This window comes from Pelecanus crispus, chromosome 3 (genome assembly GCF_030463565.1).
Source record: "Pelecanus crispus isolate bPelCri1 chromosome 3, bPelCri1.pri, whole genome shotgun sequence".
Taxonomy (NCBI): Eukaryota; Metazoa; Chordata; class Aves; order Pelecaniformes; family Pelecanidae; genus Pelecanus; species Pelecanus crispus.
The window spans coordinates 25,754,044-25,779,914 of record NC_134645.1 but is presented as its reverse complement, the minus strand read 5'-3'; the positions used below and the strand labels follow the sequence as shown (position 1 = coordinate 25,779,914).

Genomic DNA, 25,871 nt, shown 5'->3' with positions numbered 1-25,871 from the left:
GCTCCAAGAGCTGATGTTGGTATACTTGCAGAAGTGCAGTTTTACCAGGAGAGGTGGGGGCTGAGGCTGCCCAGCAGGAACTGCATCCACTGCAGACTCCATGTGGGCAGCACAACAGCACCACGTGCTCTCTTTGAATACCCTGAGGAGGCCTCTGAGCAGATGGACTTCCCAAGGACCACAGCTCAGCTGTGGAAATGCGCAAGGAAAAAACAACAGTGGCCACTGTGGTACTGGATGGTAGGCACGTGGCACTCTAATCTTGCACATGCTGGTGATGTGATTTTAGCAAATGCACTTGTAAGGCTTCAGAAGTTCACAGTATGAGGCTGGTTTGTAACTACAGTCTGTCCATACCATGTTCATAGCATGGCTGTGAATTTATTGGGGCGCTGCACCTACCTGCTCAGTCTGTAACCTCCTTGGCAGCCATGGTCCCTAAGCCCATGCAAGTTGAGACAACAGGGATGCAGGTGAGGGAGCACACCTATCTCCCATTTTCCCTGAGCAGAGGAGTTGTATGACGAATGTCTCAATGCACCAAAGCACATTGCTCCCCATGTAGCTAGTCTTCGTGAGACAGTTCAGATGAATTAGACCGTGTGTCTGTGACCACTGGGTCACACCTTAGCATAGAAATTTCACGTCAACAGCACAAGGAAATTCTATAACCGTAATACAGGAAATGCTTTGTTGACTAAAAGGAAAGTGTGTAATCTTGATCAAAAGTCATTTTTCTTCCTCCACGCTGTATTTCGGACTGCGTGGAGACAACTTGTTTAAACAAGGGAGCCTACTTTTTTCTGTCAAAAGCATTAACTCCAGGCTGCTTCCCACTTGAAAATCACTTAAGGAAGTGTTTTTTTCTTCTTTGCCAATGGCAATAGAGGATGTATGTAGTGGCTGCCTCATCCTGTCAACTCTATCAAACCTTCTGATCTTTGACTTCCCACAAAGTCCACAGGGTGTCTACTTACCTTAAGCAAAAATTGATTGCAGTCAGAAGGACGGGAATTTTAACGAAGCATGATATTCCCTACTGTATTACCCAGTCCCTAGAGACATTTAAAATAAATAAAAAAAAAAAATCAAAACCAAACAGCAAATGCAGCTAGTGTACTCAGAGGAACTCTGGGATCTAAGACAACACGCCTGTCTTTGAGAACACATCGTACTGTGAGCAGCCTGGTTCCCCATTTGATACCAGAATCTCTGCTGGCCAAAAACCTCACCACTCCTCTCCCAGTCCTACAGGATCACCTAGCCATTTCCTTCCTGCCTTTCCTGCCTCCAGTTAGGTGCACAGATTTTCTTTTCAGTACACAGTCCCCCTGGAAAAGGCAGTGCTGCTCCAGTTAAATTCAGCAATAAGTAACCCCTGTAAAACTATGGCAAAAATTGGCGATTCTGCCAATTACTCAGGGGTTTGACAGGCCAAAACACACAGCTCCATGAAACTGAGCACACTGTCATCTGAGAAAGACAGAGACAGGACTGCAAGGTTTGATGGAGTGACCCCAGCCACAGCACTGGAATAGTGGTTAGCAGTCACTTGGCTTAGGCAAGTTAAGATGGAGAAGCTCTGCCTGAGCCCTTGTGGCACACACTCCCAGGATCAGCACTGTGCATGCTACACTGGCATATACCTCGAGCTTTTACACACAGGGAGAGGGGAGGAGTCCTCTACCATGCCTTGCTGGCATGCTCTGTGGCCCCTCCAACCACTCTGAACCCCCCAGCCAGCTTAAACCAAATTTAGCAGTGGCAGAAGTCTCAAAGGCATTCGGCACCTACAGGCTTTTCCATGACTTTCAGTGGCGTAGTACAGGACAGGAGACCTACTAGCAAATTCTTCTGAACAGCCCAAATAAAAGGAGTGCTTCAATCAAAACGTGTTCATGATAAAACAAGTCCAGGAATAAAACACTGAATATATTAATTGCAATTTTGAAAGCATATGAAAGACAAAGGCTATTGTTCCCTACTATTCTGAGGTTGCTAACCTGGAATGCTACCATCAATTTCCAGAAGGCATCTAAGAGGCACTTCCTTCTTCTTTGTGGACTGTGCAATTTGCAGGTACCCACCTGGCATTTAACTCTTTGGAAGATCAGCACAGCAGCATGCGGAAGGGGCAGACGTGGTAGGGCCCAACTTGAAACAATAAGCATTAAGTCATAACTTCTGACAGGAGAACCAATCTACCTCCAAACTGGGTGCCTGTCTTTGTTGGAGCAAACAAGATTACAGGCCATTTGGGAGTGGGCTAAAATAACCATTCCTTGGCCAGAAATCACACAGCTCAGCAAGTCACAATGAACCCTCCAGCCCATCTCTCAGCTTCAAACCTCTCTTGAGCACTTCAGGATTTTGTTTCGCACTGCTCCTATGACAAACAGCAAGCAAACATCATCCCTTTTCATAGCAACTTCAAGAAACAAAAAGTCACTTACACAAATCACCAATTGACAACAAAGATCTACCAGTTGTAGACCACCACATATTAGGATATGCAGAAGAGAACCACAATGGACACCACCAATCAGTTTTCATCACCAATGAGGAAGAAGACAGTTACTTTCAAAACCCAGTTAGTAATCTCAGTTTCTCAATGCAGAATAAAAACACATGCATTGAGGACGTGTAGGGAGCCCAGCAGTAGGCTTTGTGGCTCAGTTTTGCAGCTGGAAGTGCTAGCGCTAGGTTGCCCAGGTGGGACATGAAGGGCACAGGCTCACCATCTCTGGCAAATCCCGGGACATACAGTGGTAGGAACAAATCCTTATGAGGAAAGCCGAAGGGTAATTACTGCGTAAACACAAGAAAGAATTATCAGACTACCAATGCCCTTCTCATTTCCCTAATAACACATGTGAAACATCTACTAGAATACCCAGCATTGCTGAAAAGGCACCACAGTTGCAGTGAAATACAGCTACTTGAACTTGGATATCCAAGAAGAAAATACTGAAGAAGTGTATTCCAGGGCTTCTTTTAAAACAGCAGAAGTATTGTATAAAAACATTTCCCTGTACAGTAACATTAAAATGAGAAACATTAACATCTGCATCTTGCTTCAGCTAGTATTAAATTTCATCATAGCTAATGGGAACCACCAATGGCTGCTCTACATCAGCCCTAAAAGCAATGAAAGGCAGGTCGCTCACTGTGCAAAACTGCAGATTGTTCCTAGCTCTGTGCATCTCAAAATAGGTTGTAGAGCAGAAAATCTTGTTCCCCTAGAAGGGAACAGAGTTTTTTTTAAAAAAACACCAAGAGAGAACTATGTTGTTTGCCTGGTTATTTGAGACCTTCCACATTTCCAGAGGAGGGAGATTCCAGAGCTGCCTGGCATGAGGAACTCTGCTCCTTGTATTTGTGGTAAGCATCCAATATCTCCTTGACAACACTTGGATCATCAAGTGTGGTGACATCTCCCATGTTGTCTGATTGTTCAGTGACTACTTTCCTCAGCAGCCTTCTCATGATCTTCCCTGATCGGGTTTTAGGAAGACGTTTCACCACCTGCAGAGAAGGGAAAGATGCACCCATATTAGAACCTGGGTCCTGCTGGAAACCACAAGGAAATCTGGCTGCACTGTTGTAAGCCTGGCACACTATCTTATGGCCACAGCTCCTTTGAGGCTCCTGGGAAATACTAGACCATTGAGCACATTGGTTTATGTCCAAGGAAGGGAGTGTCACTAGCATCAATTCCTTGTGCTATAAATTTTATTCTTATCTAAGTGGACTTTGTTCCCCATTTACTTATTGGTGTGTATCTCCAGGCAGGGTGCTACAGGACACAGCTCTTTGGAGAATCAGGTCCTGAATAAGCTGTTAACTATTGAACTAGAAAGCTAGTTACACTTGAAAACTCAGGCACTGATGATGACACAGATCGCAACACATCACCAGAACAGACATTCATATTCGCCTTTACAGGGCAGGAATATAAAGCACACAATACTGCATGACAGCTACAGGGTCTCCTACTCAAGGGATAACTCCTATCTGCTGATGTTTCTCTCTGCCTATCTGTCAGCCTATACGCCTTCCTTCATAACCAGAATGTTAAATGTCTTGGCTATGCTTCCTGCAAAGGACTTAGCAGCAGATTCAAAGGCTTTAGTGTAAACTTGAGCCTGGTAAAGAGTTCTCAGGTACTGAATGGAAGCACTAGCAGGTCTCACATTTTGCTACATGATCAGGCCAGTAGGCTACAAAAATCCAAAGCATTAACAAACATACAAGGAAAGACTTGTAGGACTTCTCTGCAGGACTACCCCCAAACACAGGGCAACAGAGGTGTTTCCTTGCAAACCTGCAAGTTCTGGAAGCTGCTCCAATCCAATGAGGATGTCTTGGGCTGTTCCAAGTTGAATGAGCCACCTTTGCCTGCTCCTGTTGTATTCTGCAACCTGTGTCTTGGTGTCCACCTTCCCAGCATGTGGCTAAAGCAGAGCCCCTCAAAGAAGTGGTCTGGTCACTGCCTCCAAGCAGAGAGTGGAATGGATGCAGATGGGCCCTGGGGGGCAGCTAAGGGGCAGCTTTGTGCACTCTTCCCAAACACACAAAGGGGGCTGCTGAAGGGTGAGCAGGCTTGAAACGGAGCCTGGAGTTCATCAGTGCTCCCAGGGTCAGGCTGAAGAGCAGAGTTATGCAATAGAAACAGCCAGTGCCTTGGGATCTGGAATTGATGCTAATGATCAATGCAAAATAGCTGGGCAGTGGAAAGTCACTCTGCCCCTCAGTGACACTGAAGGTTGTGGCATTCCTCTACAGTTTCATGGGGTTTTATCAGATCCATTGCACAGGGCCACAGAGAGCAGTACTACATTGCTTCAGCAAGGGGTTAGCTGAGGGCAAGAGCTATGTGGAGCAGTAATGCTGCTGCGTGGTGAACAGGGGCATCAAGTGCATCTTAAGGCACAGGGTGGGCCTGGGGTTTCCCTCTGCCAGAGCTCTTGCCAAGCACAGTGCTCTTAACACTCTCTGTGCATCCCATTTCAAGGATTGTTCAGCACTTGGCCCAAACAGAGCAGCCTCCGGGTAGCTCTAAAACACGCTCTGTAACAGCCCCACCAAGAAGCTGCTCCGCAGGCTGGAGCAGCTGTAATATCCAAGCCACCCTCTGGGTCACTGCTGATCCTCAGGCATGGAGAAGGAGCACATGCAGACCACTGCACCTGCCCTCCCCTACCCTCCAGCTAGTTCTGTTTTTCTGCTTCTTCATCCTGCCAGAGAGGGACAACAGCAGCACCGCAGGCAGGAAGGTGAGGCTTGTTCAATGTGACCATTCCTGCCCCTGGTCCCAGTTACAGTCTCCCACTTACCAGAATGTGGTCAGGCACGGCATATTTTGCTATCTTGGAAGCCACCATGGTTTTGAGCTCTTCTTTGACACTGTCTATATGAGCTGTCTGCTCCCTTAGCACTATGAAAGCAAAGGCACCTGGAAGACAGATGAGCAGAAGCCACATACCTTATATTAGATCCTGGCTGGCAAGACCAGGGATGCTCATTCAAATGCCAAGGCAGGTTTCAAATCATTCCTGCGTGCAATCTAGGGACTGCCAAGAAAACCACAGATCCTGTTTACAAAAAGGAGTCAGACTCCAGCCCTCAAATGATGGCCCAGCCTTGTCTTGGCATCTATGGACCAGACTGATCTCAGTGACAATGACAACTCAACATAAATTACCAAAGTGTCACCGGGATCAAAAGCTGGCGAACGCAAATCGGCTATTCCCGTTCCATTCAAAGCAGATCTCTGAGCACAATCCTTTTTAAGGAAGCTCTACGACATACGTAAACACTGTGTGTGAAAACTGTTTAGGGGAGTAATACCTGCACCCAGCTTAGGAACATGCAGTTATTTTCATGGCTGTCTTTGCCTCTTGGGGCTGCAACACCAGTCAACCTAAGGATAACTGCCCTCCCATTCCCTAGGCACACCCTAACACAGAGCCCAGGTTAGAAATTAAGGAAAGCGTATGCAGGCGTCATGTCAGGACACTGGCTTTTCACATACCTTCTCCTTTGATCTTGTGTGGATACCCAATCACAGCTGTCTCAGGGACCTCAGGGTGTTCAGCCTTCACAAAAAATGAAACAAAAATACATAGAGCATAACAACTGCTTCAAGCCCTGCAGAGTTTGTGCCAGTCGCTCTAGGAACAAAACACCTTGCCATATCTCACCCCACCGCCTTGGCAGATCCTGCTGAAAGCACAGCAGGAAAGCTGGATGCCACCTTCCTATTGCATGGTCAGCTGGTGGCCACAGCCATTGCCATGTCTCTGGGAGTATCATTTACTCACTGGATTGGCCCTGCTTTAAAACACACAAATAAGTACTCTTACATACACTGCTAAGCCCACTGCACACCAAGCTGAATTTGCACCAGCTCAAAACCTGCTTTCTCTGACTGTGCTCTTGTGTGTGCATCGCTACAGTCCCATGTGGTGACTGGCCACGGCCAAATCACAAGCAAAACCAGTCCTCCATTGTTCTGTGCCACAGGGAACTGTTGCCAGCAGAGCAAAAGTGAAGCTGCCAACATCACAGTCCACATTTGACTGACGTTTGTAAGTGCCCAAAGCACACCAGAAGGCAGAAAGAATCAGGCCTTTTCATCTTCCCAGAAGGGGGGAAGGGTTGTTTTGCCGAATGCATATTTTTAATATTATTGTACACAACAGTGATTTACTCTGTCACACCTCAGAGTTTAATTTAACATTCTTCTGCAATACAAAGACAATTTCTGTACAGACCGGAAGGAATCGCATATCCAAATCCCACACCAAAAACTGGATTATGCTACCTTAAATTAGATTAAAATATGGAAGAAAACATCACAGAGCAATCTAAGCATATAAATATATTTGCATGTACACATGCATACACACACACAGAGTGGGAGGGGAACTAGATCCTGTATCTATGATCAGAAACCCACACAGACAAGAAATTTACTCACAGAGGAGACAGTAGAATCCTGTGTGCCATGCGAACACAGCTCAGGTTTATCAAATGTTACATTTAAGTGCCATTTGCAGGCAAGGCACATAATGTAGAAATAAATATTCAGGTCAAGCTTTGAAGATAAATGCTCTGAGGACTTCTTGTTTTCAATACCCTGAGCTAATATTATTTTCTCTCAAAATGACAGGTTAGCTTTGCAGCTGACATGAATCAAGGTTGGTTCATATTTAACACTGCCGAATTCTCAGTCATACTCAGCTAGTTCAGACAAGCAACAACCACAGATTTGGGAAGGAGAGGTTAGGTGTTAGCAGAGGGGAAGGAACAAACAGGAGAGACAATCCCTTACGGAGATTCCACCAGCATCCAAAATTACAACTGCAACAGTACAATGTCACTGAGAGGAAACACAGCTCTGTTCTGTTCGACTGCAGGGACTGTCCACAGCGTGACTGCTCTCTCACTTGCCCATTTGTCATCTCCTTAGAAAGGGTGCTGTTTCTTTTTGCCCATTTGCTATTCATTATGCATCAAGCTGCCGTGTGTACGCAGGGGCAGGGGTTTGAAGGCAACAGGCCCTCCGCTTGTTTAAATTCATAAAGCTTCTTTCAAGGGGCCACCCTGCCCCACAGATATGCCCTGTCAAGGGACCACCACCTACTCAGAACTTACCATTGCATCTTCTATCTCTGCCGTTCCAAGCCTGTGTCCACTGATGTTAATGACATCATCCATGCGCCCCGTTATCTGGTAATAGCCTTTGTTGGTCCTGTAAGCACCATCCCCTGTGAAGTAGTAACCTACAGCAAAGACACATGGGTGGTCAGCAGCAGGAACTGTGACAGCCTATGGCTTTGGGCTCTGATGCAGAACAGATTATGCTCTAGGACGGTGAGCCGGGTAGGGTGGATCAGGCAGTTCACAGGGATGCCTAAGCTTACAGCTGCATGACCTGCCACACACCATTTCCCACTTCCCTCTGCCATCCCCAACCTTCATATGCTCTGCCTGGGCTGTGCTGGCTCCTAGTAAGCACCTGAGCAGCACCAAGACAGCAGAGGTCAGACCTCTGTCAAGGTGGGCAAAATTACTGTAGGCAATCAGCAGCAAACAGTGGCTGATGTTCCCTGTAGTAAAACCGGACTTGGTTTTACTACAACACAGTTTTACAGCAACACAACACAGTGATGCTTTGTTGGATTTACAAAACCAAGGGGGGCTCTCTGGTCTCCCTAGACTTTACAAGCCTACAGCTGCACAGCAACTGTGTGCTCAGGCCTGGTGCATACAGCTCCAAGATAAAACCACTTCAGATGACATCTGCCATCATACCATAGGCTATTGGTCAAACTCAGGTCTGCTGCTAGCTACACCTCAGCACTCATGGAAAACTAAAACTGTTCAGCTGAAAGGGAGCAGGTCTATTACATTTTGTACATGAGAACACTGCCAATTTTTTTAATCACTTACACTGGGACTGATGAAAAGCCATTTTCCCTCCTGGTTAACAAAGATTCAGATCCCAGATAACAGTCCCTCTCCAGCATTTGAGCATGACACTGCTATCAGATTAGCTGGAAAAAAAACCCAACCCATGATAAGCATGGTGTTTGGATAGTCTAGAACTTTTGACAGAAACTGAAAAAGACCCAGTGGTTCTAGGAGACGCCAGTGTCACTGAGGATACATCCGGTGACAAAGATTATGTTGAGTCTTCATCAAAGCCACATCCACATCTGAATTGTTCCTGTGGCACTTCTGAGCAGTGGCAGCCAGCTAGTGCTGCAAAATCTGAAGGTGGTTCTTGCCAGGGCCAATTATTGGCCAGTTCATGGCCTTTCAGTCATGCCTCCTGCCCTTCAAAATCAATTAAACAACTACCAACTAAATATCAACAAGATACCAGATGCGAACATGTAGTGAGTAATAAGGGACTATGGGCTCATTCAATTTCTTCTACCAGTTTCCCATTCTTATTTTCCAACCCTTTTTGTACAACTTACAGGACTGTCTCTCTAATTCTTGTCTACCTTGTAGCTTTCAAATCCCTTTCAGTTGCTCCCTTGAATGTCCAATCTCCTACAAAAAATGTTTCCCTGCCACTTCTAATTACTTGCCAGATACAACTTGACCATGTTTTAAAAAAGGAAGGATGTAACACAGCCTGTGACAGCAGCGGTGAGATTCAGTGATGTAGGAGGTACTTTCCCATCCAATATGTCCCCAAAGAAAAGGTATTTGGACTTTAAAATTTGGGCATTAAAAATTTCTAAAAAAAATACATTCCCTTTTGACAGCTAGAAAGGTCAATACTATCTAAGTCCATTAGTGCACACTTGCAACACGTGAAACACAACCCCAAGGAACCCAGATCTGGCTGGCACAGAAATATCACAAAGCGCTGCTGAAAATCTCAGTGTGCTTATACTGCTGTGCAAACTGCCTTCCCTTCGCACTTTCCTTACCTGGGTAGGCTTTGAAATAGGCATCAACAAATCGCTGGTGATCTCCATAGATTGTTCTTGCCATGCCAGGCCATGGCTGGGCAATGCAGAGTGCACCGGACACATCATTACCCTCTATAACCTTTCCCTGCAGGTTCAAGCACAGGAAGGGTGATCAGGTGAACAGAACAGGAATAGTAAGTGCTTCTGTGTCATTGATCTAGCCTGAGTCACCCTGTTGCTCACTGCAGACTGCCAGCGGAGGGCCACAGGTGGAGAAAATTAATCCGCTCATGGAGCTACTATGCACTGTCTATACCATGCCTTCCTCACCCCTTGAGGCCAGTGGCACAGCAGGTAAGACAGTTGTAAGACTAAAAAGAAAAGTGAGTTCTGTGATCCTCTGGAGGCTGATGCCAGCAAAGGTGACAGTGAAGATGTGCTGAGCAGCCAGAGGATGCCTGGGATGAGCCTAACAGGGAAATGCCTGGACCCCTGCCTTCCATGTTTACTTTTGTTAACTGCCACATTCCCTTACCAAACTGTATAGGGAGGAGATTATGTGCTTTACTGTTTAACAGGGCACTGGAGCGCAGATGGGGATCACTCAGCACAGCTTCACAGACCAGCACCATTTTCTCACAGACACGCACAGTTGCAGGGCCTCATGCCTTTCATTTTTCTTGGAAATCTCCATCAGTCCCGTTGGCTGCTCCAGTCTTGTCATGTCACTGGATGCTGCATGCACTGCTCCAACTGTTTGGCTCCCTGGTTCCCAGGAGCTGTGCAACTTCTGACTGCTCTCATAATGGAGGCAGCAGCTCTTAATCAGAAGCAGTGTAAGACCACAGAAGTGGTGCTGAAAATGCAGACACTCCTCTAGAGATCTGCAGACACCTTGCAATGCCCAGTTGGCAATCTGTATGGACATTTAAGATATGCTCAATATATAAATTGCTCATCTATTCTACCATTTTAATGGAGGAACAAACATCCTTACGGATCCTGTTCCTCTGCCATCAGAAAGGTGATTAAGGTAGAAACACACAGCAGCTTCTCTTTTGGGCACCCAGCACAGCCTCAACTCACATTCTCATCCACCAGCACGGGCACAATCCCAAAGAAAGGTCTCATAGCCATAGCTGGAATGATCTCAGCTTTCTCCTCTGAAGGCCGTGGGGCAATGCAGATGCCACCAGTTTCTGGAAGAATAAGGAAAAACAAAATACTTGGGGTCCATCCAATGATGGATGAAAGCAAATGCCAGCTCTTCTTAGTTAAAGAAGAGAATAGCAAAGCCACCTTGCAATGAAAAGCCACTGGGAAGGAACTATGCAACACCAAGTAGCACAGCTATCTGAAAGCAGCACAGACCTGATAAACCAAGAGCTCTTTGTGAATACAAGAAAGGCTTAAACATAGAAAAACGTCTGCCAAGCCAGGATGACACCATCAAGGCCTGCCTGTTCTATCTACAGGGGACATCGCGGCAGGTAGAGAGCTGAGAGCTGCCGGCAGGTCCCCCTCTTGGTGATCTCGGATCAAGAGCTACTCCTACTCCCTGTTTGCATGATGCATCATTCAGTGCTGGCTGCAAAAATTGGTGCCCCCTGCATACATCGGTGACAAACCACAGAGTGTGGCCAAGCAGCCGCCTCAGGGGAAGAGCAGCTCCCCATGCCCCAGAGCATCAGGGTCGCTGACGTCCAGCTTAGCTCTTCAAAGGCTCAGAGGAGAGCAGTACACGGGCTACAGCGGCTGGCTTTGCACCAGACGGCCTGTGGACCCTGCAGCAGCAGCCACGACGTGTGTGTTCGAGAGCCTTCCCACAGTCCTGTCCACGGCAAATCAATCAGGCACAGTGAAGACCCCAGCGATTCAGCCCACGTGCTCTTTTCCCTATAGCTGGACCTAAGTTGGCTCACAGATAAACCCATTCCTCCAGCTACCAACCAGCAACGAATACAGGCAGCTCTAATGCACGCTTACACCCTTGCAGGTCCTTCTCACACTAACACGGCTGCCTGGTGGCGGGGCCAGTACTCGCCAACCCCATTTCCTACCCTAGAAGTGATTTTACAGAGAAAGTATAAGCACATCAGGGGATTTATCTCCCGGTGCTGTTCTTACAGCTGTCGAAGGTTAGCATGAAAAAGCACTTCAGGAGTCCGAATTACTATTATTACAGAGTACGAGATTAACCCACCCCTTAGAGGCAGGTTGAGCTTATCTTCTATTCAAAATTGAACCTTTTAATCATCCTTTTTCATTCCTGCTGGGATGAACATTAAATCAGATTCCAACCTTAATCAGATCTTTTCTATTCTAAAATGAATTCAGAAACACAAGAGCGAAACAAAAACAAAGGAACATTAGGCTTTTAAAAATACAGCTCTATAAATAAAGGTATGTTCTGCTACTTTCAGAGTGCATTCCTCTACTGGCTTTGCTGAGGTTGTGAAAACTGAAACCAGGGGTTGGAAAGGCTGAATTTGACGCGGAATTTGCATCCAGCTGCCCTGACATAGCTATGAGGAAGGGTCTCTTTTAGGAACCCTAAGCTTCGGACCTGCAGAAAATAGTTTCACATGTGGTTTACACATAAGATTATTTCACATTTCATTGATGGGCATGCATCCACTTCACATTTTTCTCTTTATTTTGAAAGGGTTATCTTGAATTTTAAAAAGAAAAAAACACCCCAGACACCTACTGTTCTCTGTTTGCACAGACAAAATCTGTGTCAGAGCAGGGAACCTGATTAAACCGATAGTTGCTCTTCCTAAGCCAGTACTGATTCCAAATACAGCACTGCAAGCTATGTTTCAACATGGGTTTTGCCACATCCTACACATCCTGCAGCCAGCTGCACATAAAGCAGTAAAGTCACATTCCAGAGGGTGCTGCATGGTGGCAAGGGTGCTTTAAAAATTATTTGCATGATAAAGACCTATTTTAAACTGGTTTAAAAGTACCAATTTTAGCCACTGACAGATGACAACTAGCAAGCGTTCTAGGCTCTACCCTGCCCTTATGAAGTTTCTCTTTAGAGGCAGAGCTGGCAGAAGAGAAGCCGTGCTTCCACATTACCTGTGCCCATGCTATCACCGTAGTTTAAATCCACCCAGACTTTAAGCAAGGACAGCAGAGTCTGAGCAGAGAGGGTGATGCATCAAAACAGGCTCCCCTCTGCCGTGGGTAAATCACCTCTGGCAGCAGGGTGGAGCATGTACTACTCTCTGCCACCCTTGTCTTCACCACCACAGACAGATTGGACTGACTTCTTCGGGGGAACCCATCACAGAAACACCAGCCCAGTCTAAATCGCTGTAAGATGATGCCAACAACAAAAGCCAGGGCCTATTCAGAGATGTCTTCCCAAACCAGGTTCTGTTCACAGCTGTATACAACAGCTGTACTTTTTTTATAAAACCAACAACAAAACTAAAAATACCTAGTGTCTCTTCTGCACTGTGAAGAACTACACCTGAAACTCAAACACAGCTTTGATTCTATTACTGTCAATCACAGCACAGCAATACCTAATATTTTAACAGTAAAAGCCATAGGAATTTTCCATCTCTCTCATCTGCACATTTCACACTACTTAAATTGCTTCTTGTAATCGCTATCTCACTCATTTGCTCATCCAAAGACTTTCAAGTGGATTCTTAAATCACCATTTGCTGATCTTTACACCTACCAGGCTTTATTAGCTGGCAATACGTTGGAAAGCAACACACCATAGAGGACACTGCGTACAACAGTACAATTAACAAGCAATATTGAAATTGTCTACGAGAGGTGACACTGCAGGACCACAACCAGCATCCATCAAACTGTTTCTGTGATCGCTTTCCACGCTCCCTTTACATTCAAATGGCATATATAATGTTTCCAAGATTAATTTGGCTGCTTCTTTATTGGAAGCATCAACTGTGGAGAAAGATTGATTCTACTTTGTAAGAAAATCAATTTCATGAATATTTATCAGCATATTATGCTTCCAGGAGCTGGTAACTGTTTACCTGCAAAACTATGCCTGGTTCAAGGTAAGATCAAGCACTCTGCACTTACAGACTGTCCAGCAAATGTTCTTTAACCTCTCACCTGACAGTTGTTGCTCCAAAAACCCAGGAGAAATACAGTTTAATATAAGATCTAACCCTATACTTCGGAGGAAATAGGAGGCACTGCATGCACACTGCATGCACCAGTTAACTGAAGACAAACTAAAACAAAAAAACGTTAGGGCAAAAAATTATTCTTCTCAACTCCATCACTGTACAGTAATCAACTGCTTCTCCACAGTGTTTTATTTCAGAGCAGCGCGGAGGAAAGCATATAGCACCTAGCCAGCCAGCTTTCGTTCTGCTCAGCGTGTGAGAACCCAGATGGTTTAAGAGACCAGTAATTGAAGTAGATAGTAGTTAACATTGCTGCTCTGAATTCTGAGGTTGTTTTATTTCACATCTGAAAATAAAAAGAGTCTGCAAGTCTGGTCTGGATTAAATGGAACTTGGTTGTGTGCCAGAAGCTAATTCATCACATTGAGATGGGCCACAGGGATCCTGAAGAGAGAGCCTGCTAGCAGGAATAAGGATGAAATCAGGAGCAGTTTGACTAGAAAGGGAATGAATGTTCTGCCCAATGGCAGCTAGAAATTTAAGAGTAGGGACAACTTTTTTTCAATAGAGGCAGAATGCCAGCAGCTGTGCTGTGTCCTTTAAGTCCATGGCTCCATGGCAAACTGTGTGGCTCACAGCTTAAGAAGGACATACTGCAAGATGCCTTTAACAACTCTTGAAGGTTGGCACCCAGAAGAGAGGACCAGATGCTGAGGTGGCTGGGAAGGAGCTGCAGGACTCCAAGCGCAGGGCCCCACCAGGCAGCACAGCCCCAGCTGGAGTACAGCGCCATGGCCTCTCTCCGCTGCTGGCCAGGCAGGGCAGGAGGCAGGGACCAGCTCTGCTCCAACTGGATAGGGATCTACGAGCGCCAGTCACTCTGTCCAGCAGGTTGTAAATGGAAAACAAGCCTCAGCTGATGCACACAGCTGGGTCAAGCATGTTGCCAAAACAGAAGTGCTCTCCTTTTTGAGGCATCAAAGGTCCAGGACCAAAGCAACTACAGCCTACTACTTCTGGGAGAAGCTGCTCCCAGGCAGCCCTGCTGGGAGACAGCCACTGTCCCCTACCCACCTGATGCACAGCCAGCAAGCCTCCACTCCCTTCCAACCCACCAGAGCAGCTGCACTAGGTCCCTTTAACTACATAGCTTAGTTTTCCATCCTCCTCTGACCGTTCCCAGGAAGGCAAACAAAGCACACCTCAGTACAGATTGTGGCTACATGGTGCTCTAAATACCTTTTCGTGATAAGACCATATCAAAGCCAGTATGGTTGGATAAATAATTGAAAATGAGGTTTCCAATTCAAGCTGCCTACTCCCAGCTTTGCCCAGAAATTCAATCTCTGCCTCTTGGTCCTAGAACCAATTGAGATTTTTCAGCATTCAAAATACCAAAGAACATTTAGAGGGGAAAAGGAAAAAAAAAACCCAACATTGCTATTCCTTTTATATGCTGTTACATTGCTATTATGTGCTGAAACTCCCCAGTGACTTTCAAAAGCTGATCAAAATGCCAGGAGGGTTTTTTTTGACAGACTCGATTGAATTGAAATGTATTCATTCTTTTCCACCCAGCAGCAACCTGCCAATGGTCAGGGCCCTCCACGCTCCCCAAAGGATGCCTTTTACCTGTCTGCCACCATGTGTCCACGAGGGTGCAGCGGCCTTCTCCCACCACGTGGTAGAACCACTGCCAAGCTTCGTGGTTGATGGGCTCTCCCACTAGACCAAAATAAGAAAGGAAGCAGCCTGAGACTCATGGGGTTGCAGGCAGTTCATTCTCCCTTTTGGTGCACAACACGCTGAATGCATGGCCTTTGAACAGAATGCTTACAGCATTTTTTCTGGGATGTGCAAAGGACTGCAATGCACTTAGGTAACTGAGGACTGACTTTTTCCAGAGAGACCAAAGGGCAAGCAATAAATATCGCTGAAAGTAACTAATCAATGCAGGTGATGTACAAGAACCTCTAGAATCCTAAATAATGCAGGAAAATGCTGCTTGGGTCTCCTAAGCCCGTAATATTCAAAGTGATGTAATTTACCATTGGATGAAACTTTCTAGCAAGGAATGCAATCCTGCAAAATAAGCTAGGAAACAGGCAATCACACTTAGGTTCAATGGCCCCAACCTCAGCTTGTTTCTCCTTGTGCTGAGAAAATATCTGAAAAGCCAGACAGGGAGCCTGCTTTATCATCTATTTTTAACCACATCCCATCTGGTTAGCCAAGCTCCTCTGGTACCTTCATTTCACCAGCTAGAACCCCCTGTCTTTTTCAGAAGAAGATTTCATGCCCCTTACCTGATCCCAAGGTCTTCAAAGAAGATCTGTCGTATTTCTTCACCCACTCTTCTCCGTAACTCAGTAGCAAGCGTATAGCTGTAGGTGCTCCATAAAACTGGTTAATTTTCAACCTTTGTACCACTTCCCAGTAACGACCTGCAAGATCACAAACAGGCTTTTTATCTGTCTAGCACTGACATACCATTGCAAATGCTCAGCAGGAAGGTTAACAGCCAAAGCTAAAGCTGTGACTACTGTGAGTATAGAGCAAAACCAATGGCAACACTTTTTTTTCACCCTGGATGCACAGATGTTCCTGAATGTCACAGACACGTGTTCCAAAGAAATGGAGCTTACCTCCCCTGAGCAGGCAGGTCACACCGGACAGGTTTCTAAATCTCCTCTGACACACTGCCATGTCTAGCCAAATCTCTGCCCACCACTTCCTCACCTGGGTCAGGGTACACTGGAGTGCTTTCAAACAGGACAGAGGTGGCTCCATTGCAGAGTGGTCCATACACAACATAGCTATGTCCCGTGATCCAGCCGATGTCAGCCACACAGCCAAAAACATCGCCTTGCTGGTAGTCAAATACATACTGGAAAGATAAATGTAAGGCCAGCTGACTTCCTGTTGGCAGGCGCAAAGAGCTTAAAGGTAAGGTGCTGGACTGGACATCCAAGTGGGAGCAAGAGAGCGCACATGGCGAGTGGAGCCAGGCATGTAGGACACAGCAACACAAAGGCCAGCCCAAGGTGAGGAAGCAAGTCAGAGGGACCAGTACCAGGGCTTCCAGGCTCCTGACTGCTTTTGCAAACATACAGGGAGCCGACTGTACCAGCAGCTGCTGGTACAAAGCCACAAAGCTTACAATCAAAGCTCAGAGCCCTGGATACCTAAGGTTGCCTACTCCAGGGAGTTCACATGGGAGAGCTGACCCTGAACTTCAGGGCCTCGGAGGCTCAGACGCCTCACAAATATGAACAGGTTTGCATGAGAAAGCTGGAGAAACTGGTATGTGGCCATGAAACATTTTCTGAGAAATGTTCTTAGCTGCACAGCTTCGCTATCAGTGTATTGCTTTCCAGATGCTCCCCTCTCCCTGCACATCAAATTCAAGATAAAAATCTTGGAGAACTCATTATCTTGTCTTGGTTATGGAAAATGCTTCCCACTGTAAATCTAACTCCTCTTCTGTATGAGGCAGAGGTCCTGACTCATAAGGCAGAGGCAGCTTTACGTTTTAAATGAAAGACAGTGAATCAGAACTAAAAGAAAACCCCATGAGTGTGTGACAAGTGTCACACATGAGTGTGCAAAGACCACACAGGTCAGCTGATCTCCCTACCTAGGAGAGCCAATTCTCACCTTACTTTTGCAAGTGCCTTTCCCTCTCAGGCTCTGAAGTACCTGTAAAGGGACTGCAGCTGCACACAGTGCCTCCCTGCATGTCTGCACCAGGGTGCAGGATCTACCTTCTGGACTAAGAAAGAAAGAGAGGCCTTGGAGATTTTACGCTGTCACTTAGAAAAGCTGACATAACAAATACCCTTCATGCAGAGAAGTCTGACACTTGCACATTTGAATCTTCTAAAAATTCAGCTGTGTCAGCCTAAAGAAAGAAAACCTCTGCCTTCATTGTGTGTGATTACAAACAGGGTGATACCACTAAAGCCAGATGGAGATCTTTCCTGGCAGTCCTCTCCACACTTCCCTGTTTCCTTTCATATGCAGAGCTCATACCAGAAGCTTCAAGAAGCAGCACCTTGACTTTTTTTTTTCCCATGAGGTTAAAATATTTAGCCTAGATCACATAGAAAAGCAGCACAAAAGTGCAACCACAGAGCATAAATGTAATTTTTGATCTTCAGACAAGTGCTATGCAGAGGTTGTTTTAAGAGTCCAGATCCTCTCCGAAATAAAAAAGGCCAGCATCCCACTGCAAAATAATACAGTAATATCCACATTACCAATGCCAGTAAGATACCAGAATCTCCTCAGCTGCATCACTTTAATGTCTGCAAATTCTGGGCTGCAACACTAGCACATTTTAAATGCAAAAGTAGCAGCACTGCAGTTTCCTTCCTTTCATAACTCTAGGCTCTGGTTTGCATAGTATTATATTCCCCAGGAACAAATCCTGAAGATTAATTACATGTTCTCAGACATTTTTCAGTTTGTTTACACCCAGTAAGCCAATTGGACAGCAAACACAGACTACAGCACCCCTCACCAGTCCAAGTCCCTCTCATTAGTACTGTCGGAAGGTAAGTGAACCTTTTCCAGAGGATGCAACTGAGTTACCTTGTGTGTGAGAGCAGCGTACAGCAGGTATCCAGCCTGGGTGTGAACGATTCCTTTGGGTTTGCCAGTGCTGCCTGAGGTATACAGCATGAAAAGCATGTCTTCGCTGTCCATGCTCTCTGGAATGCATACAGAAGGTGCCTTGGCCATCTCCTAAGTGAAAAAAAGGTGGTAATGACAGAAAGACTTTGGCTATAAGGAGCCAACCAGTATTCCATCTGTAAGCGTGTCAGCAATGTCCAGAGACAAGAACCACCATTGTTGTTACCCCCTCACAAACGTCCATGGATGTATCATAGGTTATATGTGCTCCCCTAGTGGAAAGGTTCCTGTGGACGCATAGCACCTAGCCTTTCCACCAATACCTCTGCTAGGCACAGAAGTCAAGGGGAATTGGCCAGATAAAGTAACATTTCAGGAAAAAAGTGGTAGGTCAGAGCTTACATTTCAAGCCTTTGCAAGCTGCTGGTAGAAAAAATGAAGTGTGACTGCAAACATGAACCACGCTTGACAGCAGCAGCAAGGCTGAATGGATACCGTTTAGGACCTTCCTTTTCCTTTCAAAACTGCACTGCTACAGTTAAACTGTGTGTTCATCTCCCTCCCCTGGCCCCAGCAGTGGATAACTGTCCTGTCCATTTGATCCTCAAATTCTAATTGCTTCTACCCCTGAGAAGGACAGTGCTGTACTCTCCTGCCTCTGTCACTCCCCTCATACTCCACTGTTTGGCCAGGTGGGTGAGATCCTCTCCTCACCCCTATGGTCAGAACCACAGGAGGGAAGGACACAATGTTGTACTAGGTCAGAGCAAATTTTTGGTCCAGCTTGTGTGCCCACTCCAGCAGAGGAAGGGGAAAGAATGTGCTTTGAAAGAGATGCTTGTGTTCACTGAACCATGTAGCAGCAGAGGGCTTGTCTGCCCAGAGCGTAGATTTTTGAGGACAAGGTTTAACATTTTTCTTATCCATGTACAAACTTGCAATAATCACTGTGTGTTCCAGATGCTCAACATATGGCTGTAAAAAAAGCACAGTTGGCTTGCTTCTCTCAAGCTCTGTACTGTCCTAGATGAATAATGATTCCTGCAACGGTTATTAGGTGGCTCCTAGAAGGAATTTCTAGGTACTGCCTTTTTACAAGTATACACTGTAAATGCACTGTATTTACAAGTGTACACTACCAATGGCAGGTCCAGTTCTTTAAAAATATCTGACAAACAAAGCTTAATAAAATATGAAGAGTTGATAGGGTTAGATGTAATTTTTATCCTGTGAGTTACAGCAATCCTGCTCATCTCAGCTATTTTTTGTGACATTTCGGCACGGCCAATTCAGGCTGACTTGCCAGTTTTTGAAACTAAGATGGAGTTCTCCATTACAACATGAGCTTAAATTTTGCAGTAAGCCATTGCACAAGAGCTGGAAAGCACAACTGCTGTAAAGATCAGTAATGACAGAGTTAACAGCATTAATGGTTTAATTCTTGTTATGTTTCAGACCCTACAGCTGACAATGGGCTGAACTCAGCTCTTGGGTCACCAAAGTGCCTCAGGCTGTTTGCAGACAAAAATCGTCAGAATGTGCTTTGTGGAGTAAGAATTTCCAAATAAAACCTGCCTTCTCTGTTTAACTTACCCTAGTAGTTGCTCCTATCTCATGTGACCAGCACAGGGACTCCTCAGTAATCATCTTGGCTGCAGATGGGTGATTTCCAGGCATTATTACAATGAGTAGTTTCTGTTTACTGGTGCTAGCAAACTGATAAAACTACTTCTGAATTAGGCTGCAGTCCCATGTGTACCAGCTAAACACATTAAAACGACTGCTGTTTTCTTCCCCAGGAAGCACAGGTTCTAAATGTTCCCAAGCCATCACTGTCCTCCCATCATGGGGTAACCACGACACTGTCCATAGGCTATATTAAGCCTCTCCAGGAACCTGATTATTTCTGCCACTGCCTTTCAACAGCGTCCAGTCTGACAGTGCATATGACAAACCGTAACAGAGTGCCTGAATGCAGTATAACAACAACAGCAATGGTATCAGTGCACTCTGGGTCTCAAGAAACACTCATTCCTTACATCTCAGCACTGTTCGCAAGACTACTAAAATGGAGCAGCATACCCGCTGCCCATGCGGAGATGAATCAGACATAGATTGAGCTGCTTTGACTAACAATCCTAGCAGACTCTAAATACAGGCAATCCATGTGAGGATGAAGATCCAGATGCCATAAGGGGCATCTCCTTTTCATCCACAGAACTCAGGTCCAAAAGGCACAGATGGAGAGAAAGATTATCTAGCCAACACTCAGACCTAAAAGGAGTTATCCAGAGTGCCAGTGGGCGTCTGCAGCGCTAGGTGACTGCAGGGATGTACAGATGCTGTCACTGCAGCGTAGCTGTATCCATTAGCCCACTGGGGCACTGTGGCAGCACAGGAAGAGCAGCACACTGAAAACCTGCTCCAGAAGCAGCATAAAGGCCAGTCATCAGTGGCAGGACTGGCGCAGCTACGCTAGAGTGCCAAGCTGCAGTGCAGCGGCTGCTTCATGGGCTTTCAGCTCAGCACACATACCCAAGGGAAGTATGGAGATTGGCTGATCTTTCTTGGCTCCCGATTCCTAGTATGGCATACAGCAGATCAAAGACCAAAGCCAAATACCAGTGTGTGCATGATCTACACATTCAGCAAGACTCTCACACACGTGTTCTGAACAGCCCTGCATCGCGTCTCTGACAGATGTCTGTGTTAGCTGGTCCCTACGTTTATTAGTGCACCACATTTCTCTCCCCCAGTACAGTAAACATCACACACTTCAAGAAACATCAAGGGAAACAGGCAAGGTTTACCAACACCAACATACCTCCTCAAGGGGAATATCACGGTCACCCATCTGGACTTTGTTATCTGTCCTCTGAGCCACAAAGACATGTTTGATGACTGGACAGTTCTTTACAGCTTCATCCACAGTCCTCTTCAGCTCTATGATTCGGCCTCCCCTGACTCCCTGGTTGTAGGTGATAACTGCTTTGCATCCAGCTAAAAAGAGAAAGAATTAGCACACATACCAGCCTGTCTTCCAGGCTAGTATGTGCACCCTGCTTTCATTATTTTGGGGGATGATGTATAGGACGTGTGACAAATAGACAGAACTTCCATCAGTCAAAACCAGTCAGTGTCACTGATGAACACACTTTAAAACCTGAGACGCACAAAGATTAGGGGGAGCTGGAACCTCCATAGGTTATCTAGTCCATCTCCCCCACCCCAAGGCAGGGTCCACTCCAGCTAAACCATTTCTGACAGCTGTCAGTCCAATCTTCCTAAAACACTCCAATGGTAGCTATTCTACCCTCTCCTCGCCAGTCCACTCCAATGCCTATCATGAACATGAGAAAGTCTTCCCCAACGTCTAGCTTAAGTATCACCCACTGCCATTTAAATGCCTCCGTTCCTGCCTAGCAAAGCTGATGCGCAGAACAGTTTCTTCCCGGTTACCTGTGTTATGGTGAATACCGCTGCTTTAGCCTAGCAGCTCAGGCACTGAAACCAGTGCAAGACTTCCTCCGACCTTAGTGAACAAGCACCTTTGCCCCTCTCTCCTCCTCTCTCTGGGGCTGCATCTAAGTGTCCATTGCAAACTGTAGTGAACAGCACCAAACTCAGCAGCTTCTCGGAGGCGCTACCCTGCTCCGAGATACCTGCAGCCTTCTGAAACTCACCCGTACCTTGAGGGGAAACCTCCTGGAAGCCACAGCACACAGCAGCACTCGGGCAGAGCACTTCAAATTGTACCACACTATGTTATTACAGAGCTGTGGCTGCAGAGAAATGGCTCTTTAGCCCATCACCTATACACCAGTGGCCAAAAGTGAGGGATAACTAAAACATGTACTTGCTCTATAGATTAACTCTACTAAAACAGAAAAAAGCGCATGAAAATTGCTGTAAGACTTACTCTCTCACACTAGCCATAAAGAAACCGATGTGACTGCTAGGACATGAGCCACTTGCTATTTTGTTCTTCTGCTGGTATTTTTGGCATTACTTTCTACCTAATCACACTACAAATGCTTTGGGCTAAGAACAGCTCTGTCTGTTGGTATAACGGCTAACAGAGCCGGGGCAGGCTGCCAACACGTCCAGTTCCATACATAAATCACAGTATCACAATCGAGAGTGCAGAATTAGCACTGTGCAGGAGTATCAAAGAAACACTGCGATTATACTGCGAAAGAACAAATCAGGCCCCATTCCTAAGCTCCAGTTTTCTCTTCAGCTTCACTGTTGTCTGGCAATAACCCAGCCCCGATTGAATGTGAAGCAATTTATGCAGTATTTTAAGGCCAGAGGATACTGCGTCTGCCACTAAGGAAAAGGGTCTACACAGTACACAGCAAAGGAGAGTGAACTGTCCCGCCAGCTGAGAATGAACATTTGCTCTTTCTGCCAAGAAAACACAAAATTGGGATACGTCTTGGAACACCGTCCAGAGGGGTTTGTTCCCTGGTCTGCATCTACTTACAGTCCATGATCCTCCCAGCTAAGGACTCCGCGCTGAATCCAGCGAAGACCACAGTGTGAACAGCACCAATCCTGGCACAAGCCAGCATGGCTGCCACAGACAAGGGAGACACGGACATATAGATGGCCACCTTGTCCCCTTTCTGTATCCCATATTTCTTCAAGGTGTTGGCAAGACGGCAAGTCAGATCCAGGAGTTCCCTGCGGCACAAAAGCAATGTTGTCATGTGACTGCACAACCTGTTTTATGCAGGGGAGCAAAAAGAGGATGCACTGGAACCGAGCGAGGCATCACGATCACCTCTGAACCTCGTCATCGCAGCAGTATAGGGCACGACTGCTTTTGCGTCTTGAAGAAGGGTGGCCTAGGGTGTGGTGAGAGCCAGACAGCTCCTGCCATTGGGGAGAGAAGAAAAGGGGGGGCAGAGAGCCACATTTGCTGCAGAAGGACAAGTGAGCGAGAGCTGCAGGCGCTGCCCAGAGCTGCCAGGCTCTGGCATGGGTAGAGCAGCCAGCCAAGCCAGTGGCTGGCTTGCCAGTGGCTGCACACCTCTAGAAGTAGGTATCCATTTTAGCCATCCTTGATGCCTTTTTTACCTACAAGGCTCAGTCAGAAGCTACTGGGAACACGTGTGGGATAAACACAAGACGAAATGAAAGCTGTTGTCTGAAGACTCCCAGCACTGTTTATGTTGGGGAACTGCTGGAAGTGCTTCACAACTAGTAGGTTCTCTTTAAATTGCAAGGGTAAACAACACATTTGCATGCATAAGGAAGAAAAGGAGAATTGAAATTAAGTCCCAAGATACTTGTGTGAGTGGCAGATTTTACAAGACTGTCATCAAAGCTGCATCACCTGCAGCCTGAATTCCTCTGTTGTCACTTCACCCTGTCGCACCACAGAGTGCCACCGCCTCAGAGAATGGAGATACTGCTCTCACCGGGGTAAAACTGCAGCCTCTCACATCGGGAAACTCGGTTAACACCAAGAACAGGAACAAAGGCTCTTTTCACATGGCCTGCCACTGTGATGTGCTGAGTTAATAGCAGAAACGCTCCTCTAAGGAATGAAAAGCAGTTTATGGGCAAGGACTTGCACGTACGCTTTTTCTGATGCCTGCACGGGGGATAACACAATTGCAGGTATGCCTGGGACCAAGATGCTGTCATGAACTGAACAGCTCCATGTGCCTGCAGTGGAAGGGCTCCGAGAAGACGACAGATAACTGTGTCAGGTGAGGAGTGGTCTCACGCCAAAGAAGGAGGTGACCCTCATGGGGGGCAGCAGAGCCTTCTACTTTACTGGTGCCAACCATCAGCTCCGATGGAACTGATCCCAGATCTATTTGCTTTGCCTTCTCTGCGCTCTGAAAGGCCGAGATAGGAAGGCCTTGGAGGTCACTTGGCAGTGCAGCACAGGGGGGAATGGACACAAAAGGTAAAGAGAAGGTGAATCCAAGAACTGCAGCAAAGAAATCCACAAAACCCTGAACATCCAGTGTGTCTTGTGGCTCCTGTAGCAGCAACTCAGGCTTCCCCTCCAGTTCAAGAAAGGGAGTTAGCAGAAATGGCATGTTGGAAATCCTTCCCTTGACTCCCTTACTCTTTCACACACATTTTGCTATCTAACAAGCAGTCAATTAGGACATGCCAGCAGGTTAAACATTTCCAGTAGTTAACCTAGACACATCTCAGGGTGGAACAAGCAGGGACACCGTAGGGTCGCTGACCTGCAGGACTGGGTGGGACAGACCTAACTGAACTGAGCAGGAGAAAATAGTGGCCATTACCCTCCCCACCACTACTGCTGCCAAGCTTGGCATTGCAGTCCCTCCATCACACAAGGTCAGAAGAGCCAAGAGCAATTCTGGCCTCAAGCCCACCCTTGGGCACAGAGGCAATGCCATCGAACGCTGGTGGGCTGTGCACAGGGAAGGATCTGCCTCCCATCTACACCCAGGTGTGGTGGTAGCAAGGCACATCTACTGAAAACATACATCAGATGCTGAACAGAGCTAGACGCTGTCACCCTGGAGCCAGTAAGACAGTGCAAAAGAAGGCATCTTCACTTAGCTGCTGCCTGCACTGAAACATGGGGCACAGAGGAAGCGTAGAGGAAGCAGAGGCTTAAAGTGAAAACGTCTACCCTGAAAGGGCTCAGCCATTGCCAGTGAAGGACAGAGGGAGGCCAGAGGCTCAGGAGCAGATGTGCGCTGCTTCTGCAAACCACAAGAAGAGAGAGAAAAGGCAAAATACCAAGCGATGCTCACAGCATTGCCACCTGCCTGCACTCCAAAGGATTTCAGTGCAGCCACCCAAGCAGACAGTGTGCTGCAGGGCACTACGCTCAGCAGAGGCAGGCAGGACAACCACCGGAGACAGACAAAGCCACGGGGCACACAGAGGGTCCCAGAGCGCCCAGCTCCCTGCACGCGATCTGGGCAGACAACAGGAGGATCTCAGCAGAGCCACTGCAGAAGAAGGAAATGTGCCACAATGAAAGGAAGTGCCCAGCCCCTCTAGAGAGATGAGAAACCGCAACGTCAGTTCATGGCGCAGCGGTCTGCAGATTCTCTGCAAAAGCAGATCATAAGAGCTGAGAGCAAACGAGAGCAAACCGGGCAGCAGAATCCCACTCCAGTAGGTAAAGTGTCAGGATGGAGCTGAGAAACGGGGAAGCAGCAACCAGTTGGACCCAGGAGGCGAGGCCATTTGTACAGGAGAAAGAACAGTATATATAGTATTTGCTTTTAAAACAAAACAAGCCAGGGAGATGGTAGGCGCATTAATGAACATAGGCAGGGAAGGTGAAAAATTATGACACATGGAGGAGATTCTGGACTTACTTTCAGAAAATGTTATCTTTCAACTGAAGATGCAGACAAGTCCAACCCATTCATTGTACTGCAGATGTGAGGGTAGGTAGCTGCTGAATATGGATTTCACGTGAATTTACCCATCCTGACCCTGCACCTCCAAAACCAGAGGGAAGCACCGTCTTACCCCAGCAACATATCTGCTCATGGTGCAGGTGACACACGGACAGGCTTTAAACACCATGCACAAGAGCTCTGCAGAGAGCCAGCTCTCCCCCTGTGCCAGAAGGAAACGTGAGCAGGGAGAGGCTGGGTTGCACATAAATCTTCCCCTCCACGTTCGTAATGACCACCCCATTGCAGAGCTGCTCTTGGGT

General features: G+C 46.7%; 1 protein-coding gene across 2 annotated transcripts in view; it reads right to left on the bottom strand.

Moving 5' to 3' along the window:
- Positions 1–2,480: 2,480 nt before the first annotated feature.
- ACSS1 (acyl-CoA synthetase short chain family member 1) overlaps positions 2,481–25,871 on the bottom strand; it is a 33,409-nt gene continuing 10,018 nt past the window's right edge. The window contains exons 3-14 of one of the 2 annotated variants that reach the window (XM_075707511.1): positions 22,680–22,879; positions 21,018–21,193; positions 18,152–18,304; positions 16,298–16,445; positions 15,865–16,002; positions 15,191–15,283; positions 10,521–10,633; positions 9,453–9,579; positions 7,660–7,787; positions 6,035–6,098; positions 5,333–5,455; positions 2,481–3,560 (exon numbers count right to left, since the gene is read on the bottom strand). In XM_075707511.1, coding sequence (XP_075563626.1) covers positions 3,301–3,560; positions 5,333–5,455; positions 6,035–6,098; positions 7,660–7,787; positions 9,453–9,579; positions 10,521–10,633; positions 15,191–15,283; positions 15,865–16,002; positions 16,298–16,445; positions 18,152–18,304; positions 21,018–21,193; positions 22,680–22,879 — 1,723 coding nt within the window. In that variant the 3' untranslated portion in view covers positions 2,481–3,300. The remainder of the gene's footprint in view (positions 3,561–5,332; positions 5,456–6,034; positions 6,099–7,659; positions 7,788–9,452; positions 9,580–10,520; positions 10,634–15,190; positions 15,284–15,864; positions 16,003–16,297; positions 16,446–18,151; positions 18,305–21,017; positions 21,194–22,679; positions 22,880–25,871) is intronic. The other variant, XM_075707512.1, reaches the window with a different exon arrangement.